Below are 22,430 nucleotides of genomic sequence, written 5' to 3'. Positions count from 1 at the left end.
AATATTTTTCACCGATGTTTCAGCACGTTTCAGTAGTTTGAACTGAAATACTGAGGTTCGGTAATAAATATTACCGATCAACTCAGTTCTATGAAAACATCCTGCACTTGTCAAAAAATAAACCGACAACTCAGTAAAAATCAATGCGGTCTACTGAGCACCCGGTATAATAAATACCGATCTCGCCTCTTGCCGCTTGCCGCTTCTCAATGTGACGCCATATTTTTTTTGCAATTTAGTACTCCGGTTTTGATTACTCGCGTGATAGCTGCTGAGAGTATAATGTCAATCGTATACTATAGTTTAATATTCAGGTAAGTTGAAATAATTTGTTCCAATGGATGGTTAAACTTTAATTGGTTTGTTAATTTGGTATCATAATTCATATTTATAAATTTTCAGGCAAATCACTGAAAAGGGTATAATTAGTCGGCCATTGCTTCATCTCGCTGGATAAGGCCGTTTGCAGCAATGGGCATCATCTTCTACGAAATTGTTTATTTATTGATTTATTTATTGATATAGATGTATAATAAAAAGACAAGAAATTAAAAATCAATCGTGAATTTTATTGTTTGGATTTTTTTAATCGCCTAATTGAATTTCATTCGTTCCTTTTATTACCGGGGTCCGCATTAGCTTTTTGCTGAATGGCTCAGTATATTTTACCGAGTGCTCAGTAATCTTTACAGATCAGCTCGGTAATAATTGACATTTCACCATCGAGTTCGCAGAACCGAGAGCTCGGTAAATTTTGAACTTTTTACTGAGGTGGCTACCGAGAGCTCAGCTGTTGAGAAATCGGTAATTCGACAACCGAGCTCGGTAAATAAAATTAAGTGTGTAGATGATTTTTTACCATTCTATAAAAAATATACCCGCATAATAAAAAACAGCATGTTATATGGTCAGAATCATTATTACGATGTAAGATATAGCTTCACAGTTTACGTTGCGGTTATCGAATACTTTTCGATCGATTAAACCATAACTGCTCGACAACATCACTAAATGTCAACATATAACATGCTGTCTCCAAAATGTTCTTTATTTCCTGCATTATATGTCAACATTTCATCATACTGTTGAGCGAAAATTTTGCACGCGAAAACAGACGATTTTTTATGGTGACATAACAACATTGGTGACAATTCAACATAATGTTATTTGTCAAATAACCGTACCACAAACTGTTAAAACTTTATATGAGATTGTTCATTAACAGTTGTCAACAGTAAAGGATACTGTTGTTGACCGCACGGGAAAATATCCATGTACAGTTTGTAATTATGCGGGTACACAAGAGTGTCCATTATAGGGAATATTTTGGGGGTCCATAATAGGAAGAAGAACGCCCCGAAACGGGACATGAAAATCAAATGAAGTGTCGACTATAGGGAAGCAATTTCCTATTATGGACCCCCAGGGGGTCTACTATAGGGCGAATTCGGTTAGACTTTAAAATGTTAATTTTAACGAATAACGTCGTATATTTGGGTGTTTTATGTATGTGTCGTAAAGAGGGGATGCAGAGCTTGTTTTTAGATATCAAGCAGAGTTAATATGTTGAAAATTTCTAAGGCTTATGACAGGAAGAGCAAAATTCCGCTACTAGGGGGTCCACTATTGGGCGTTTTACCCTATTATACGAGAAAGGCAAACCAATATTTTTTATCATCAGTAAAAATATTTATTCACCCTACTGTCATCGCCTATCTCTCCAATGGGAAAAAATGGTGGCCAACATCTCTGGGGTTAGCGCGCGGTGGGCCCCACTGACAATTCAAAATTAGTAAACAAAAACATCATTTCAGGACTAATTTTCTGTGATGGAGTAATTGTTGTTAAGCGATTTGAATGAATTTATCACTATTCTCGTTATGTACCACGTATTCCGTGCCGTGAAAAATATGTTCGATTTTCAATTTAATTATAATGACACCGTCATTCAACACAACATGGTTAGTACGGTGCAAAACAAATTTGAATATTTGGTAATAATATTGTATCAGAAAATAACGCCCATAGCAAAATAATAACGTGAATTTTATGCTGGAGCCAGAAGCATAGCTGTGTGTCATCCGGCTGTATTTATTGAAGAAAAGAATTATGAGAAAAGTATTGTCAGTTTCGCTGGTAACAAAACGCGCCGATCACTTTTTAAGCACCTTTAAAATCGTCGCCAATATCATTATTTTCAATATGTGGTAGCTCAAAGCCAAATTATGAAAATATGCATGAAAAAACAGTACTAAATTTCGGGAAATAATGTGATTATTGAAATCAAACAATTTTGTTCACAGTTGATCTGACAGATCTTATGGCCATTTTGCTGGCGAAGATTTCGGCGACGATTCCCGGATAAAAATGTACTATTGGTTCAATAGTGTAAACAATTGAATTACCATAAAATGTACGGTATACAATAGGATACATTGTTTCTTGATGGTTGCACAGATTGTATCAACACTGAGGATACAATACATCAACATATTTCTCTAATGTAACTATACTTGCAATTGTTTTGGAACGTTTTCGTACATAAGTTTCATAGATTGATAATTTTTAAACGTTTCTTTACGTTGGATATAAACTATAGACCAAAATTTGCCTCATAGCACCAAATATGCATTTTTTCCCTTTAAATTGCATTGTTGAACAGTAAAGCTGTCACAACTGAGAAATTTAAAATCATATTGTTTTACTATACAAATACAATACAATCAATTGTATTTTGAACAGTTTTGTTCGGATATTTCAACAATATATTAACCATACACTCTATTGTGTGACGAAAAAAATGTATCGACGATCCTCAGATTTTGTATAGTTAGGGTAAAATGTCCAATAGTGGACCCCTAACCAATAGTGGACCCTCCAGCCATTTTTGCATTATTACAGCACAATGTCAACATTTTCCTATGAAATTCCATCGGGAGAACCTACCTTACAGTCCTATGATTTGATTACATGCATTGGAAATGCTATGGAAAGTAAAATTAGATGATTTTTTACAATTCTATAAAAAATAAACACGAGAGTGTCCATTACAGGAATATTTTGGAGGGTCCATAATAGGGAAGAAGAACGACCCGAAACGGGACATGAAAATCAAATGAAGTGTCGACTATAGGGAAGCAATTTCCTATTATGGACCCCCAAGGGGTCTACTATAGGACGAATTCAGTTAGACTTTAAAATGATAATTTTGACGAATAACGTCGTGTATTTGGGTGTTTTATGTATGTATCGAGAAGAGGAAATGCAGAGCCTGTTGTTCGATATCAAGAAGAATTAATATGTTGAAAATTTCTACTCCTCATGACAGGAAAAGCAAAATTCCGCTACTAGGGAGTCCACTATTGGGCATTTTACCCTACGATACTTAACAACCCGTACATTCTATTGCGTAAACTTCATTTACGTTTGAGTAAATGGTTCATAACAATGCATTCTAATGTATTTCTATGGTTTCATTTACAATATAATCTATTGCCAATTTAATGTTATTAATAGTAGTGTTACAATAAATTGTATTGTAATTCTACTGTATTTTTTATTCGGGTTTGCTTTGCGACGATTACAAATCGTCGCGGCCGATAAGGTGGGAAATTGATAATATTGTCAATATTTTTCTCGCCTGCAGTCCACTTTAGATTTACATTAGTACTAAACTGTACTAAATAAATAAAAATATGTCAATAATTTATATCTGTCAGCGAATAAAGTATCAGAATTTCGCGATATCCAGTAAATTAGTTTTCCAGGAAAGTTTATGCGTTTTTAAAGCAGTTCCCGTTGTTCGATTCTTATCATTTTGCTAAAACAATTTCATGGAAAGTTCTAAAGTGTAGTATGTGCGTAGTACGACGAGAAAAAATGAATAATATAATTTAAGGAAGCATCGATAATTGAAACAAAGAAAAGTCCATAAGGCTTCTCATATAAGTGCAGAACGGTGGCAGCAGCGATTGCATTATAGGAAGAATAGTGTTTTCACGGAGCGTTTCTTTAGTTGTATACAAGGGTAGCTTGGAGATGCGAATGTGTATCGTTTGTTTAGTTTTTGCTGAAGCGACTATGCAAACTGCCGTCTTCAATGGCGCAATCATTCAGCTGGTAAGATCTTGGAACAGTTAACGGAACGATTGCTATCGACAACGACACATTTGGGTGCACGCACGGGAACGGACTGATCTAATCATATTCTGTCGTCAACTTGAAAATGTGAAAAAAGCAAACCATATAGAGGAGGTAGCGCGGATTCTTATAGCATTTAATAAATATCAATTGATTCAACCACTCAACGAGTGAGTGTAAATTAGGGTGAAGCTGAGGGACCTAAGAAAGCTTTTTACGCGATTTCATTGATTTGTCGACATATTTCAACTTTCACATCCTTCCTAATATCACCTAATTTTTCTTCAATTCGATCATCAACATGTTTAACACCCTAATAAAGTCACGCTTATTCTTCATTTAACCTGAACCATCATAGTGCAACAAATCTGTTTATTGTGATAGGCACATTTGAAATATCGGATTTGTTTCTTCCATCATTATCTAAAATATCATAGAGCGGCACCCAACTTGTCTCTACATCTTTTTACATCTCATGACCATCAAGTAGCATATTGTATTCAACAAAATCAAAATTGCGTGAAAAGTGACCCCAGTGTACTCAATTAGAGATTTTGAAATATATTTCATTACAACCTGAATTTTTCAACATTCAGTTTATTTTGAACACCCTAACGGTTTAACTTTGCTTAGGGCAGTTGTTCTCAATTACTCAACTGAGCTACCTGTTAAGACTGGTGTTTTCAATTGTGGTGTTGTTTGATTTTAGTATTGTGTTGAATCTATTAAAGGTGTCTCATTTTTGCCTTTCTCGTATTTTTTTTGTCGATTTTAGTAATGTCAGCCAAATGCGAAAAAAGTGAAAAACAAATTGGGAATCGCTCACACAAAGCATAGTGAGAAATGGATGGAGTACATTGTCCAAAACTTTGCCTTAGTGCGCAGCTTGTGGTCTTCGAGCAATAACAGTATCATCAAAAACTCTATCATTGTGCTCAATTGGAACTGGTTGATCTATACGCTCATTGCTTGAAATAGTTTACGAGGTAGTTGATTGTTCCATAGCGGAAAGTGCGGGTGCAGTGCGCGATGTCGTGAGGTGTAGCGTTTAGAGCTTGTCGGAAATGAGAACAGTGAACCGCAGATGCAGCCTTATATCAACATTTATTTTTGATTATCCATAATTGATTTGTCATTACGGACCAAAAATGCGACTGTGAGTGTTTTGAACTTTGAACATTGCAATGCCAATGGTTCATTATTGTATTTTTCTTCTTTCTCTCTTTCTCTCGGTTTTCGTTTTGGTAGGTACCATCACGCTCACCATGGATCCTCGAAAACCGAGGACCAGCTTAAGGCCAAATCGGTTCCGCTGTGTTCGGTAAATGATGTGCAGTTGCGTTTTCTCTGTCCAGACGACTTGGAGGAAGTGCGAACGCTATGTCAGGATTGGTTCCCGATAGACTACCCCTTATCATGGTACGAAGATATCACTTCCAGTACACGGTTTTTCGCGTTGGCAGCTGTATACAATTTTACGATCATCGGTTTGATCGTAGCTGAAATTAAACCGTACAACAAATTGAACAAGGAGGTATGTAAAATATGTATATTGTTATCAATAACAAGGTGACTTTTCAAAAAAATACTTAAATGGGTGAATGAACTAGGGTATTTTTTTCTGATCAAAGGTGGATTATAGTATTTTGATACAAATTGTGTTCTCATTTGTTCAAATCACCGATGCTTGCTACTTTTATTCGCAAGATGATTTTTTTTCTTGATTTATACATTAATATATGTTAAATGAGAATTTTATCCAACGAGGGCATAATAGTTTGAATTTCGATGTTAATGTTTACTTGGTAATTCCAAGCTCTTACCGAATGGACAAAAAAAATAAAAAAAACTAACAAAACAAAAGTGACAGCTTTCTAGCAGAAATTTATCATCCATCCATTTATTATCCACGAAGAATGGGGCGAATTGGGGTAAAATTTTCATACGGGGCAAGACAACTTACGTTTGTTATGACATAAGTGAACATTACATTCATATTATTATAACTAGAGATGATCGGCAAAAATGTAAAGTGTAATGAACTGAAAAACTGCATTGTGAAAGCCTAAATAATTATTAAAATATGCTTTTGAAATTGATTTAGTAACCATCATTTAAGATGTCCAGCTGACATTATTCATTATTGATGTTCATCAAAGCTGCTATATAAATATTATCTATACTGGTAGACTGATTTACATTAGTTATGTACCTATGATAAATAGGATGCAAAACTTTGGATATGGGTCGACTTGAGGCCATTTGTGCTGTGAAACGCTCAACCATTGAATGCATCGCCAATTGCATGTTAAAATGTCAATTTTTGGCATAGCATCATTCGTAAGGTAGGACGGGGCAAGATGAGCATCCCAGGGACGATCCTTAATACCTTCTCAGCAAGCATGTCTTTATATTTTACAATACGATAGTTTTTTTTTTCTTTTTTTTATGTCTTTATTAGGGAGACTTTCAGCCCGAGGCTAGCTCGTCTCCGAATACGATAGTTATTTTTCGTTGCTTCTTATCTAATATCTAGACCAGAATGTGAATTTCAAAGATAACGGTAATCCCGCTAAATGTGACTTAGCTAAAACTCTGTTTTTGACTGATTCAAATATACTACGTTTTTATTTTTCATTGATACCATAAATTGATAAACATACATCAGTTTAAAAGTAAATTTGACGTTACTCAACAGATTCAACGAAAATCATAATTGTAGGTTGTGCAAAACAATGTTAGTACCTACCGTCAAACGGGGTGACTTGTAACACTTTTCAGGCTTCTCTCTCCATAATTCTAAAATAAAAGTATTAAATCATTCTAATAGTATATGATACTGTTAATGTGTCTCCACATATTAGGGAATGAGCATATAATCAGATATACTACAAAAAAAAAATATGAACATAATATCAAAATGATGGATGTTCGCTCGTTCTGCGAATTCAATTATAACATGCTTTAGAACAACTTAATTATAATGATCTTTGATCCTGGGTCATTCTTCAACGCTATCATTCCAGGGGCCTTAGTTGAGGAAGCCGTCCTCCCCCTTATTTCGCTTTTTTCGACGATTTGATGTTTTCCAGCAATCGGTTTGAAAGTTCTTTATGTCGTTTTGAGAAAGATGTGCACTATCAGATATTCCCTGGATAGGTTGTTCTTAAAACGGTTACTTTTTCCTGAGACGTCATCCATTTTTTCCACGATTACCTACTTTGTTTGAGATAATTCTTTCGAAAAGGCAACCAGGCAGCAAATCATCCACCAGTATTGGTTTTTTGGGAAGTCAACATCGTTTGACCACCGTAACCCTTACTTTTACTATTTTCTGTGTTAAGATAACGTGAAATTATTATTGGGTTCAAATTATTCCGTCGACTGGCTTCCCGGGTGGACAATATGAACTTTTCTTTCATCAAAGTTACTTTCAAAAAAAATAGCATACATGTGACTTCCGGCAAATTTCTTGTAGTTTCGCGGCATGGTTATGAACGTAAAATGAATTCTGTAACAAAAATCAAAGGTGCAGCCCAATCGGGTTGTACGCAAAGGTGACGTTGGACTACGTAGCTGTATGTAATGAATATTATTTCTAGGCCAACATTTTGGCTGCTACGTCCTTTGCAAATGTTGGTCTAGATTTGTCCTTGTCAGTATTAAGCCTCTCTTGATCCGCTCCCGTAGCCATCGTTGCGAATGAATTTTCTGCAGTAATCACCTCCGACGACCGCAACCGTTGCTACTAGTAGACATCGTGCACGCGTAAAAAAAGGGTGAGATTGAGCAAATATTGCTACGCGCACTTGAAATTTAACGCACGCGAGTCTCACGAAGCTTGTGTACCTCTCATTAACATTGGTGAGTCGCATTGAGACATCTCAATTCGATCAGCTCATGCGCTGTTTGCCATGGCAAACCTTTGCAAACAACAGCGGAGGTGCGTAAAACAGCGAGGGCGGGAAATTTCCATTCAATAATATCGTCGCCTAAGTAACGCCAACTATGCATTCCTAGCGCATGAGATGAGTCTCATGAGACGTACATTGAGACACGCTCACTCAGTTATTTTATGCGCGCGCTAGCTTCTCTCGTCGCACAGAATCGGTGCTACGTGAGCTTTTGTAGCTCATGGCACACTGTCTCATCCATGTATACACGAGAATTAAGAGACTCTGGCTACAAGGGTACCGCTTTAACCTTTACCGCTGGAAACTGGAACAAAGAAGCACCCGCCACGAAGTCAGTATAAACCCCCGGTGGCACATAATAGAAAAGCCCATCGTTAAAGCTGGGACTGGCAACCGCGTTTGGTGGTCATTCTAGCAGGGAGGCCAAAGTAGACGTAATGCGACACGACGCGCAAAGAAGATTGGCAGTTCATTGATAATAATTTTTATTCCTTCACGTGAGTTGCGTCGGACGTCGCATCATTATAGCATGTAGTACATATTGGGGGATTCATATACTGCCGTCATACGCATACTTGTCCCATGTTTGCTGGGATTCCCTATATACATGGGACAGTTATGCGTATAACGGCAGTATAGCACATCCAACATTCCTACACTCCTCCTGGATGAGTGCTGAATCCACCTATGGCTACAGTCCAATACGTCTTACGAACTGCTGCATTATAGTTGACCCGACGGGCAATATATAGCTCTCCATAAACTTTTCTGAGATTTACATTTTCTTTGCAACTTCCCAATTTAAATTAGGTTCATACATCGTTCTTCCTCCAGTAGCTTTGCAAGCAAAGGCGTAGGATTGCCAATCCGGAGATAACGATTTCGATTCTCAGTCCAGTCAAGGATGTTCTCGGGTTGTAAACATTCTCGACACCCTGGGCATAGTATACTTTCAAGCATCTTAGAAAAAGGATCCTGAGTCCCTTGACGAGAAATTTCCGAGCCTCTTGAAAGAAAGTGTTTGAGCCCCTTCAAGGTAGGCTTCCGAGACTCTTGAAAGGAGGCTTTCGAACATCTTGAAATGACCTTACGAGCCATTTTATGTAAGGCTTCCGAGCCACTTGAAATGAGGCTTCTAAGTATCTTGAAAGGACGCTTCTGAGCACCTCGAAAAAAAAAAACGCATTCAAGCCTCTCAAAAAAAGAATTCTGAGCATCTTGATGGGAGGTTTTCGAGCACTTGAAAGGAAGCTTCCAAACCACTCGTAAAGAGGCTTCCGAGCCTTTTTGGTTCTTGAAAGAAGGCAAGCTTTTTAAAAGAGCCCTTGTCATACAAGAGTTTCTGTAACTCGTATACGACCAAATCGAGTCACATAAGTGCTGCTGCAACCAAAGCAGTACGATTTGTTCTGCTAGGGAGTCTTCCGAGCCTTTAAAAGAAGGCTGTCAAGCCATTTAAAAGGAGGCTTCTGAGTATCTTGAAAGGACGCTTCTGAGGCTTTCGAGAATACGGTTTCAAGCATCTAGAAAGAAGAATTCCTAGCCTCTTTAAGGGAGGCCTTCCGAGCCCATTGAAAAGACCCTTCCGAGGTTTTTAAAAGAAGCAGAAAAAAAGAAAGTTTATAGAAAAAAGCTTGAAAGAAGGCTTCCGGGCATCTTGAAAGAAAGTATCCGAACCTCTTAAAATTAGGCTCCCGGGTCACTTGAAAGTAGGCTTCCGAACCTCTCGAAAGGAGTCCACCGTAGAAGGATGCTTCCAATTCTTTCGCAACGAAGCAGTAAGATTTTCGGGAAAAAGCCTTCATGTATCTCAAATGGCGGCTTCCAAATCTATAGACTCTAGTTTTTAGTTAAGAATCATATTCTTAACATATTATTCAACATTCTGTTTTGATCAGGTAGATTGAGAAGAAGATTTTTGAAATTTGTTCATTCGAGGTTTTGTCCTTTTGATCTTTTGTCCCACAGCCCTTCATCAATTGTACTGGTAGTGGAGGGTATGATTCAATAGGCCATGATTATTTGATCGCCATGCAAATTATGTTTGTTTTGAAATAAAAAATATACAAAATTATCAAAACTTTATCAATGAGTTTTGATTAAAATTATAATTCATCCGCCATTACGCATTTTTCTCCGAGGTACCCCCTGGGCCCGGCGAAGGTTCCCCCATGGGTACATGTACCCCAGGTTGAGAACCGCTCGATTAGTCGGACAGTATACAATTCTTACAACGTTCTGCTCACATTGCCGCAGACGATATGTCGTTTGGTGTCAATGTGTTTAACGCGACCACTCGCCCTCTCCGCCTTGACGAAACTAATACACCCCTGATTGTCTTCGTGAACTGTAGTTGGCTTTGTTTGGGGATATCCTAGCCCCGTCAGCAGACACCTCAACCATATGGCTTCTTGACTTTCCGATGTGAGCGCATTGTTTGTATTCCGCCTCTGGAGATGAGAGTGCACCCGAACCTTGCTCATCCAGCTAACCGCGGCACCGTCGCCATAAAAGAACATAACACCATTGGCGTAACCGATGTCCCTTCATATATTTTCTCTATTTTGAGCTTCTTTTCAAAAAAATTCGAACGTTTTACTACTTCATTAAGTTATCTTAGTGATAATATGATAAATCCGACCATCGAAGGCGATTGCGGATCAATCACACTCATCCATATGCTCTTTTCTCAAGCACATATTTTCTGTAGTAGCCCCAAGGGGAGAAGGACTGACGACATGTGCGACATTTGGATTTGGTTCTCAAATGTAAACAGTGTTAAATCTGTACCATCTTTTTCTTATGGCGAGGAAATTTTTATGCACACTTTTGTTTTCGATATTTATAAAAATCAAACACTCAATCATGCAGCAATAAAACGATGTGGTATGCTTGAGATACCTGCTTGATCAAAGGGACTCGGAAAAGAATTTATTTGCAGTAACTAACCGAATATAAATATGTTCGCATTGACGATTGCGCCCTAACAGTGGTTCTAAGCTTCGGTGCAGAGTACACGTGCTTTGTTCGCCAGTGACAGGCATACGGGACCCTTGAGTAGCCCACAGTATCGAAGTGTTTTTGTTTATCTGCCGATGATTGCTACAACAACTAAAATTGAGAGCAGGAAAAAAATCAACATTCCTCCAAGGATTCCTACGGGAATCCTCCAAGGAATTCGATGAACACCCTTGTGGGAAAATTTCAGCGATTCCGACGGGAATGTTCCAGGGATTCAAATGAGAATCTTTTAGATAACATTCATCCTTCAGGAATACCGACGGGGTTCCGTAAATAATCCTCCAGTGATTCCGAAGGGAATCTTCCAGGGATGTTAAAGCAAATCGTTGTGAGATCCCGAAATAAATTGTCGAGAGAGTCCGAACTAAATATTCGAGGAATTCCGAAGCAAACCGTCGATGTATTCTGATGCGAATCGTCGAATGACTCCGAAGCAACTCGTCGAGGGATTTCGACGCAAATCTTTGAAGGATTCCAAGGTAAAACGTCGAGAGACTCCGAATCATCGATACCGAAAGGAATCCAGTGTGAATTCTGATCATCGTGAATTCTACGTTGCTACGATAACGATGAATCAACTGAATTATTATCGGAGTTCGATAATTTAACGTAAGTTAACTCGATAATTTGGCGATAATGGGGTTACTCACTGAGCCAGAACCCCATCCTTATATCGACTGAACTGTAATCCATCCTATTGATTAAGCACATCGTTCTGCCATCAAATGATTGTGCAAAGCGATTTCCACATTCCTCAGATTCAGATAAAAATCATCTGGAAAAGAATGATTTACAATCCGTTATCAAATAGCTTAACACATCATATTCGGGTTACTCGACATATTAGCCGAATGTCATTCGACATGCGGATGATATTTGTTTTGGTTTCGCCCCAGCGATGCCAGATTACTTCAACATCAATTCCGTAGATTGGCTCAAAATTTTTTGACGTTTACCGTCAATATGTTGACGTAGGACTACGTCTTTGTTTTCGATACGGATATGGGGATATATTGCAGAATTTCAAAAAAATGAGACCGTCACGAAATTATGGTACATTTTGGAGGCTAATAAGTTGATAATTTACAACGGATTTGAATATTGATTTGTACTCTATTGTCGAACACATTTTTTTTTACAAAACCAATCAATTATTGCACGATTTCACTACTTTCTATCAATATACACCGGGCCATTTGATTCATTTATGATATAGTGTCTATTTATGATATAGTGTTAATTGACTGGTGGGGTGTATGGTAGGGGAGAATGGTCTTTAACACACTTGCAGGGCAAAATGGCTTAACACAGAAAATCTGTCATGAAACCGTTTTCAATATTTTTAGCGTTACGCCAAGAAAACTGAATAAATGGCTAATTGTTGTTTTGAGCGGAGTATCAATATGTTGATATGTGATCAGTCTTGTAAGTTTTGTTGTTGAGAACATATCTAGAAGTTACGGGTTCTACCTAGCTACGTAGTCACACATTCACAGTTCGTACAGGCTTCTCAGAGAACCCATATTTTCGATGCCTTTAACTATTTTTAACATTTAAGACTGATAATCGAAAGTGCGGCAATTCAGAGTATATTATATAAAGTTACGCAAAGAGTGAAACCAAATCTACCTATTGAACTGGTAAACTTCTACCTATAGAGCAAAGTATAGTATGTAAGGCGGAAATATTGTTATCTTTTAATGGTTATTGATGGCAAATGGAAACGGTAGAAATGAAAAGTATTAGATTTGTTTTAAATGGAACTTTAAAACACTGTAGACAGCCAAGTTCACACTGCAGTACTTTTTGCATTTGTTTTCGATTTTTAAAATATATAGAGGATATGAAAAATAGTTGACCATAGGGTTGGAGTATATTAAAGTATGTTTTCGTGATTTCTATTCAGTTCGATGTTGAATTGAACAGCCAGTTTGAGGCGATAGGCGATTCAAGTTGCAGCCCTTAGGGCTATTCTTCTATTATCAGTCTTTCTTATGGAAATCTTGTGGATATTTGATAGTAATGAAATCCTTCTTCTTCTTCTTTTTCTTCTTCGTTCTGTCTGTCCAGCTGTCGAAGCCGGGACATAGGGATGGCACAGCTGTATCAGCTATAACGCCAAGCAATTACGTTGTTTATGTGCTGCCTGAAAATAAAAACAAGTGTTCAAATCAATTTCTGGTTGTAATGAAAAGTTTAAGAACCAACCTTATTCGTTTAACAACTCTAATACATCTCGAAAATCTTCTTCTGCTTCGCATTCCTCGGTATCGTACATTTTACTATTGTACTTTTCTCTCATATCTGGTGGAATTTCAACGGATTCCGGACTGCCGTGCACTTTTAGCCAGTCTTTCGTGCGTAAGATGCCGACCATAGACTTATTGCGGAGCTTGTTGCGTAACTTTGTTTTGTTCAAATTTTGTGCCGAAAAAATTCTTTCAGCGGCTGCCGATGAATGAGGCAGAGACAAAATTGCCTTCATCAATTTTGCCATCAATGGAAACTTTATTTTTCCATCATTCGTTTGAATATCGAATATTTTCAGCCAGAATTCCTCGTCGTTGGTATGTTCAGAGAGGCCAAGTGCTTTGAAATCTAGGCACTTAATTTCATTAAATTCATTGTCAATATTCTGCCATTCGTTTGTCAGGATCACCGTAGGAAAGTGCTTAAGTACCGTACTCAGACTAACGCCCTTTCCCGAGATAATAGCACTTGGCGTCAAAATCGATACACTTTTAAACATATCGTTTTCCAGTTGAAATCGATTCAACATTTGTTGAACTAGCTCTTTGTAAAAACGCGTACATCTATTCTGAACGTCGAGTAATCTTTCGGAGTCGATATTGTGAGAAGGTGAATCTAGCACTGCTGCCACCTTAACGCCCAGGTAAACTTCTCCCGGCGGTTTAATTTCCCTCGGATGGAATCGAATATCAGAGATTTTATACGATTTCACTACTTCGGATTTAACGAAATAACTCAACAGTTGTTTAATTTTCCTCGTCAATGTGGAATGCAGCGATAAAACTTCTGGTTGCTCCGATTGGAACAGTTTGTTTATACCATCTACACATGGTAAGATGAAATCAAGGAATAGCAGAAAGATTTCCGTTACTGGGTCCGTTAAGCTGTTGTGAATCTTCACCGCATTTGACAAATGGTCCACCGTTGTGGCGAATCCGAAGTATATCTTTAATGGCTCGTACCTGGCTACGACCGCTTTTACTACCTGGCCTCTTGATAAAAAGCGCACATCGTGCATCCGTGGAACTCTTATTGGATTGTATTCCAGCATTGATTGTATTTTGTCAAACTGCTGCAAGCGAGCTGGACTGGCAGATAGGTAACTGTAGATATCCTTAAGCATCTGCTCTAAATAATCCGGGAGCTGCTTTGTGGCATTTGAAGCACAAAGTGCCAGCGAGTGGCAAATACACCGTACCCCTACTAGATGAGGACAATCACGTCGAAGGAGGGTAGTTAATGAATGCTTAGATCCAACCATAACAGCCGCGTTGTCACTACCGATTCCAATCAAATTGTTTTTGTACGGGATATTATTCTCAACAAATGTATGTTCTACAGCTTTGTACAAAGAGGTGGCGTCGCAAGCACTGAGAGGTACAAGGTCATAAAACGCATCCCGAACACGACCTGCATGCTCATCGAAGTACCGTACCGTAATACACAATACTTTTTCTGAAGAATAATCCGTTGACTCGTCGACAATTATGCTGAAGAACTGTTGCTTCAGAATATCAACCAAGCGAACCTTTTGCGTCTGACCAGTAACTCCAACAACTATTCTTGTCGCCTTTGTTCGATGCAATTTCATGGAACTGGCTATCTTTGAATCAGGAAACGCCGATTTTATTGTTGGAATCAGCCCTTCAAGTGCTTGGAAAGATATGTTTTTATCGACAGCGTGTAAACAAATTCTAATGCAGGCGTCTATAACCTTCTTCTCGGCAGGGAGTAGTTTGACCAAAGTTTCATACTTCTTCACATTTATATACGAAGCATTCTTTTTGTGGCTATCTTGTATTTGGTGAGTTCTCAAATCTTTCAAACCCCCATGTTTAAATTTGAGGGAAACTTCACAAATTTTGCAGAACGCAAGGTCTCCTCTTTGTTCCAGCCATGGCAACTTGCTCTCCCACGATGATTTGTATTTTTGTTCATATCGTTTAACAACTATAAAAAGTAAGCAAGATCTAGAATTACTGCCATGTTCAGATACATAATCCCTAGTGTATGGTATACCCGAGTAAGACACATGACAAAGAAAAGTTTATATAATTCATATTAAAAAAAAACAAGTCGTACAAAAGTTATGCTACGTTCAGTTAGGGCAAATAAATTGAGTCGCTTTAATTAAACGCAAACTGAACGTCTAGACACCTTCGTTGAACTCACTTGAACAAGAATAAAGTTGAACTTTATTCAACTTCTAGCCAGTCAATTCAACTGAGTTGATCAATTCACTTGCCCTAACTAAACGTAGCATTACTTTAACCTTGTGTGATCCCATTTTAACACCATATGATTGAATGCAATTAATACTAAAGAAAGGGATAAACTATGATTGGGAATTATATGCTGCTTATTTGTGAGCTGTAGCTACGATTTGACTTGCCAAAAGTTGAACCTTTTCCAACTTTTTTTTCATTCAAGTCAGCTGTACGAAGATGTATACTACCCATTAACACACAACATTTCGGGACTGATTTGCGCTTTGGGCGTAACTTATTTTGTAAACAAACATTGCTTCATGGATTCCGGAGAATGCAAGCGTTTTCATCCTAAACTAATTCCCTTATCTAGTAGAGAAAAACTCAATATGTCGGATTCATACCATGGTTTCCTCATGAAATGCTTGTTTTAGCAGGAATTTGCCTTTCAATGTTTGTTTACAACATAAGTTACGCCCAAATCGCAAAGCGGTCCCGATTTATGCATCTATGGACAGTATAATTTGCATTTAATTTGCGTTTAAGTTGAGCTACTTGCTCATTTCTCTTACCCTATTTAAACTAAGCATATAAATCCTAGGTGGAAGCAAACATTTTTTTCCCAATTATTACATCACGTTATTCAATTAGAGCTTATGAAATGAAATAAAATAAAGTTATATTTATAATAATAATAAACATGCTACCGCAAAACGATTATCATATGAACATGAGGCTTCGTAATATTTTCAATCCGGATGAACTTCATTTTTTATTGATAAATGAAAATGCTGTGCAACTATAAAAGGTTTACTTTATGCTATTGATCGTCCCCTGTCATAAATAAAGTTGCATAGCACTATTACATTTAATTTCACAATTTGCGCATTGCTAAGCACGTTCTCAGTGTCTCAAATTGATACATCTTTAAGTTTAAAAAATAGTTAAAATGAATGAAATAATATTAATGGCTTACTTAGCCTAGCGGTAAGATGCGCGACAACAATGCAAGATCATGCTGAAGGTAATCGGTTCCGATTCCCAGTCCGGTTTAGGAAATTTTCAGGTTGTAAATTTTCTGGAGCTCCCTGGACAATAAAAGTATCATCGTGTTAGCTTCATGATATATGAATAAAAAAATGGCAACTTTGTTAAGAAACCTTGCAGTTAACAACTGTGGAAGTGCTGAATGAATGCTTGGAGATGGAAATATCCCAGTGGGAGATGTAATGCCAATAATAAGAAGCTGATTTCTTCATATCCGATAGTGTTCAAATAGGTTGAGACGTAAGGGGTAAGGTAAGGGGTTTCGTGGTCATATGATTGCTGCTTCTGTTTCAGAGGCAGCTAGTTTTTAGTTTTAATAAACTCTAATAAAGTTTTAAAAAAGTCAGGAGATCGTGGGTTCAACGTAGGCTCGTTCCATTCTCCTATTTTGTGTCTTTCTATGTATTTCCCAAGTGCTTGTTATCGTTAGAATTGGAAATGGACTTCATACCATTTCCATTTTTTATCCTATACAATTTTACTATTCTAGTTAGTAACTGTTTGAATTCGAAATAAACTAAAGCTCGATACTGCATCCAACTTACATTCATTACTATATCACACTTGTCGACCCGGCAGACGTTGTCCTTCATAGTAGGCGAAAAGGCACGTTCTTATCTGATCATACGAAATTTCCACACAAATCTTAATTTTAGTTTTTCACGATATACACAATGATTTTTGTATTAGGAAATATCATACAAAACCGTCAAAAACAATGGCGATTATATCTCCTGAAGGAATGAAGAAAATCCATCCAGCCGTTTTAGAGTTATGCGGATACGAACACAGACCATTTCATGTTTATTATATAGAGAAGAACATAAGCAACCCATTAGCCAAGACGAACCTATGCCATTGAATTAAATTCCTCATAAGCTCATGGCAAGTTCAGAGGTTTGTAATGGGTGAGTGACTGCAAAAATTTCTTTCCATTCTAGATAAACCGTTTGAACGTGGCCAGCGTCCTTATTGATCATTCAAAGTACTAGAGCAAATAGAAGGAAAATCCCATACCCCATCCATTGGTTACCTGCAATTGCGATTGTTCTTGTCAACATGCTCAAGCTCTAAAATAGGTTGAGACATATGAATGATAACCATCCCTTATTGTTATATTCTAGTAAACTTATACCTTCTTAGTCATGCTTACTCCTTCAAGTTTTAATTTAGTTGCATAGCAAATAATTGTTAAATGGTGTTGCATATAAGCACAAACGCCTATATTGCTGAATATAACGATGAGTCATGATTCTGTGCCTCAAAGAAATATTATGTCTGTACCTGTCTGTCTAACCCTCTCTTTCCCACGCCTTTTTTCAAAGATTTCAATAGGAAGGAATACCTATGGAAAAAATGCTAGAACAAAAGTTATTGAGCATGGCTAAAATTAATGCAAAACGGAAAAAAAATGATTGTAAATCAATAGTTACTTGATTGTTTTAATAGTTTTCCTATTTCTACCTCAAATTGATTATATTTGCAATCTAATGAAACCATAAAGTTGTGCAAAATACTGCTTTTTGTTGTTGAAATAATTCAATGAATGTTGAAAGGTGCAAAATTTGATGGAGCTCTACAGCTACCATGGGACAGAAAGGGTTAAGAACTAGTGTTACCCTAGCGATAAAAATAGGCAAATTTAACCTTATAATTTTTAGGGGTAGACAATCACAAAAAAAAACCTAATGAAAAAGAACATACCAGAGCTCTTCGCAAGTTTTGTTTTGCCATCATTTGCCTTAAGGTCGAGAGAGGTTTCGTTGGCGTTACCCGTCTGTTGATCGCCACTTGCTTGAATATCGGAAGCGTTTCGGTTAGATGTCTCGGTCCCGTTGCGTTCGCACTCACTAGTATTTTTTCCTAAAATTGTAAAATCGAATTGATTGTTGAGCAAATATGTGTAACAAATATGGGTAACTAGTGTTACCCTAGCGATAAAAATGGGCAAAATTAACCTTATAATTTTCAGGGGAAGACAATCACAAAAAAAAATCTAATAAAAAAGAACATACCAGAGCTCTTCGCAAGTTTTGTTTTGCCATCATTTGCCTTAAGGTCGAGAGAGGTTTCATTGGCGTTACCCGTCTGTTGATCGCCACTTGCTTGAAGATCGGAAGCGTTTCGGTTAGACGTCTCGGTCCCGTTGCTTTTGCACTCACCAGTAATTTTTCCTAAAATAGTAAAATCAAATTGATTGTTGAGCAAATATTTTACACTACAAAAGCCTTTATATTGCCTTTCTCGTGCGTGAACCATTGCATCATGATGTCATGACAATTTTTTTTACCCGTGTTCAAATGGCGAGTGAAGTTTCATGAGGGCAGTTTATATTTTTTTATATGGAGTTTTTGGGCCCTCCTTAGCCGTGTGGTAAGACGCGCGGCTACAAAGCAAGACCATGCTGAGGGTGGCTGGGTGCGATTCCCGGTGCCGGTCTAGGCAATTTTCGGATTGGAAATTGTCTCGACTTCCCTGGGCATAAAAGTATCATCGTGTTAGCCTCATGATATATGAATGCAAAAATGGTAACCTGTCTTAGAAACTTCGCAGTTAATAACTGTGAAAGTACTTAAAAAACACTAAGCTGCGAGGCGTCTCTGTCCCAGTGTGGGGACGTAATGCCAATAAGAAGAAGAAGAAGATATCAAGCATAATTTTTCATAACGACGTATGTAACAATTATGAGAATTCGAGAAATCCTTTGCAGAAAGTTGGCAAAACTTTTCTAAAACTGTTTTAAAACTAAATCTTTTTTCAATACTTTCCGCTGGCATGCATCATTACATGACACGTAATAAGCGGGCTTTACATCATAGCTCAGTTCATTCAAATTCACTGTGAAAAACGATAAAATTATACATACACCGGTATGCTGCACGTTCGTCGATGTACATTGGTCGGTTTTCCATACTGCACGATTGACGCAACTGCAGTTTTGTTTTGTTTTGCTTTTTTGTTACATAGGTCGCTCTTAGTTCCCATATGTTAAAGCGACGTATGTAACAGTGAGACTTCAAAAATAGAAATTTTTACATACGTCGATTCGCAAAAAGATTGAATTAAAGAATTTTAAGATCTGAAATCAGTGAAATCGATGCGTATTATATAAAGCCGTGTGTGATTGTCACGTTGTATCAAAAACCCCGTTTTGTTTACTTTTGTTACATACGTCGTTATGAAAAAATATGCTTGATATGGAGTTTTTGGCTCGTGCAATCGTCTATTGAATTGCATAGGATTCCCTGACGAACGCAACTTGTTTCGCGGTTGAGTATGTGGGTTAAGGTTTGCGATTTTTTTGCGGGCGTACATACACACACAGCATCAACTCAGTTGGTCGAGTTGAGTTGATCGGGGTTTTTTCACGAATTACATAACGCTTAATATGATTATGGACCCCCACCCTTCCCCTCGTAACACTTCTTGTATGGATCTAACCCCCACCCTGCACCTACAGCATTAGGTAATTTGTGAAAGGATTCTTGGTATAATACATAAATATAATTGATTGAATTCAGGCCTTCTATTAAATGTTCATTTTTGCACGAGAAACGCAACATTAATCAATTAGGTCGAGACAGACTGTGAGCTTACCTTGGTCGCCTGCCGAATCGGATCGGATCGAATCGGCAGTGATCGATGATTGTTTTTTTCCTGAAAATGGATAAAAATTATGAAAAAAATACTTACATTTCCTAAATTACAACTTACGTTTTTCATTGATACGCTGGAAATACGAATTAATCGTATTTTTTTGGGCGACGCTCATAGTTTCGCTCTTTATTGAATTGATTCGCGTCTAGGATAGGATGTGACAATAAGTCATAAAAAATTGTAACGATTTTCTGTCAGTATCGGTTGCTGATTGGGTGAAAATGACAATCGATTACTTCGATCAGCGGTGGCTTATTTTAGAAGGGTAGCTTATTGTTAACTTGGCCGTGTTGATAGTGCATAAAAATGATTTTCATCAAAAATACGCCAAAAAAATTTATAGATTTTTTGTGTAAAATTAATTTATCCTGGACTGTAAATGATATATCCATGATTCTCAAAGGTTATGCTAATTTAAAACACTCGATTTGAAGCATAATTAACCACATTTCAACCATTTTCACCAAACTAGTCTAATTCCACGTAAAAACTTGTTTCTGTTAGTACGTAACATTTTTTACGATGAATGATGGAAGAAATTGACGAGAAAACATCAAATTTAATAACAAATTATTTGACGGATTTTGCATAAAAATGATTTGGAAGCACTGGCCACCACCTCGTCGAAGCAACCGACTGAAGAAACAACAAGGCAGTCAAAATTGAATTGTCACATCCTATCCTAGATTCGCGTACACTACTCACTGCTCAGTACTTCGATCAAAAAACCATCGAGTCGATCAAAAAACGTGTTGCAGCTTGACTATTTTGTGCCAACGGTGCCAACAACAGTTGCTGATGTTTCATCATCCTTCTCCTTCAAGCGCATGGGAGTATAGGATTTATTTTCTTCCAAAGAGTTTCCTATTTCTCTTTTTTCTCTATTGATGCGTTTGCAAGAGAAAGATGGCTAAACGTCGGCAAGTGTGTTTTGTTTTCATCGGGGAAAATGTCATTTTTCACGTTATGCTAAAATTAGCCGAGTTTTTGAAAAGGCCTTTTATTACACTCTCAAAATAAACTACGAAAAAAAATTGCAAATAGTTTATTTGGAAATGTATTTAATAAATAATGTTCACTAAGAAAAAAAATCCGTAGATTTCCGCAGAAATTTTCATATTTCCGTAGATTTTATATACGGATCCGTAGATCCGTAGAAAGCCTCCAATTCCGTAGATCTACGGAAATTTCCGTAGATCTGGCATCGCTGTTTCGCCCGCTAACGACAATCATTCGGGTTTCCTGTGTTTTTCCTTTTACTACACTGAAAACATTATACACGCCAATCCCACTGGTTACACACATACATTTTCACTAGTTGAAATTCATAGTAGAATAACGTGTAATTCCAGTTCCAAATGTCAAAAAACAAAAGTTCGATGCATTTGTAGAACATAAAGAATAAAAATGAAAAACACGTTAAATCTCTATGAATTGTTTTTGTAGGAAACGTCTGGAAGGGTGCTATTGGGTTGTATCAGCTCCAAATTGTAAGCAATGTACGAACACAAATAAAACACATTTTAGAATTAGCCAGTTATCACATTTTTACCATTATTTATTTATTTTTGCATGCATGTGGCGGATACCTTGTATAATTTACAAATCACAAATTAAATCACACCAAAACCCGCACAAGATGGGCCGCCGGTAAACTTATGTCATTCCCCTCGAGACCGTGCTGGCTGCGTTCACTCGTTTTAGATGTACTTGTATATCTGAAATTCGTCAATAATCCATAAGAATTCAGGAAAAAATTGACATTGAACCTACCTTTCTAGTAAAATAACTTGTGTTGATGTTCCTGTCCGGTTTGGATACGCTGAATATCGTCTGATGCAGTATGACATCACAACAAGGTTTTTCTTTTCTTATTTTTAAACAAGATTCAATATACTAAACCGATAGGAAACGATGTTCAAAACACGTTATATTGAACAGGATCGGCAAGTGGTGTCGATTCAATTGAAATTACGATGAGTTTAACGTGGATCGCTAGTCAAAATGAACAATAATAAGACACGTTAGATACACGTGACAAAGGATATTGAAACTGACGTGGAATGTTAGTGAAAATGGCGGGTTATAAAACACGTTAGATCTACGTGGAAAAGAACATTGAACAAGCGTGTAGATTATTTTCAGTGTACTGACTGAGCTCAAAGCCGGTTACCAACGTTAATGTTTTTTTATC

The 22,430-nt window shown here is 37.3% G+C and overlaps 2 protein-coding genes across 6 annotated transcripts in view; one reads left to right on the top strand and one right to left on the bottom strand.

Moving 5' to 3' along the window:
* The first annotated feature begins 3,716 nt into the window (after window positions 1–3,716).
* Window positions 3,717–22,430, top strand: part of LOC134211060 (N-alpha-acetyltransferase 60) — a 36,218-nt gene continuing 17,504 nt past the window's right edge. Inside the window, exons 1-3 of one of the 5 annotated variants that reach the window (XM_062687627.1) lie at window positions 3,717–3,857; window positions 4,916–5,296; window positions 5,389–5,674. In XM_062687627.1, coding sequence (XP_062543611.1) covers window positions 5,289–5,296; window positions 5,389–5,674 — 294 coding nt within the window. In that variant the 5' untranslated portion in view covers window positions 3,717–3,857; window positions 4,916–5,288. Of the gene's footprint in view, window positions 4,120–4,234; window positions 4,255–4,915; window positions 5,297–5,388; window positions 5,675–22,430 lie in introns of those variants that run through there. The other 4 variants (XM_062687626.1, XM_062687628.1, XM_062687625.1 and 1 more) reach the window with 4 other exon arrangements.
* On the bottom strand, window positions 12,354–21,031 carry LOC134215347 (uncharacterized). Its single transcript, XM_062694557.1, has 7 exons — window positions 20,931–21,031; window positions 20,294–20,381; window positions 20,177–20,236; window positions 18,595–18,753; window positions 18,284–18,442; window positions 13,284–15,275; window positions 12,354–13,221 (listed from the first exon to the last, which is right to left on the bottom strand). Exons 2-6 carry the CDS (start codon window positions 20,349–20,351, stop codon window positions 13,285–13,287), a joined length of 2,427 nt encoding a protein of 808 aa, XP_062550541.1. The 5' UTR covers window positions 20,352–20,381; window positions 20,931–21,031; the 3' UTR covers window positions 12,354–13,221; window position 13,284.

Source organism: Armigeres subalbatus, chromosome 2 (genome assembly GCF_024139115.2).
Source record: "Armigeres subalbatus isolate Guangzhou_Male chromosome 2, GZ_Asu_2, whole genome shotgun sequence".
NCBI lineage: Eukaryota > Metazoa > Arthropoda > Insecta > Diptera > Culicidae > Armigeres > Armigeres subalbatus.
This window is presented reverse-complemented; position numbering and strand designations above follow the sequence as displayed.

Excerpts from the sequence above, each read along its gene's own strand:
- LOC134215347 (XM_062694557.1), bottom strand. The coding sequence starts at position 20,351 with ATGAGCGTCGCCCAAAAAAATACGATTAATTCGTATTTCCAGCGTATC. Across the intron at positions 18,754-20,176 it reads CGATTCGGCAGGCGACCAAG|GAAAAATTACTGGTGAGTGC; the intron begins GTAAGCTCACAG and ends TTACTATTTTAG. Across the intron at positions 18,443-18,594 it reads AAAACTTGCGAAGAGCTCTG|GAAAAAATACTAGTGAGTGC; the intron begins GTATGTTCTTTT and ends TTACAATTTTAG.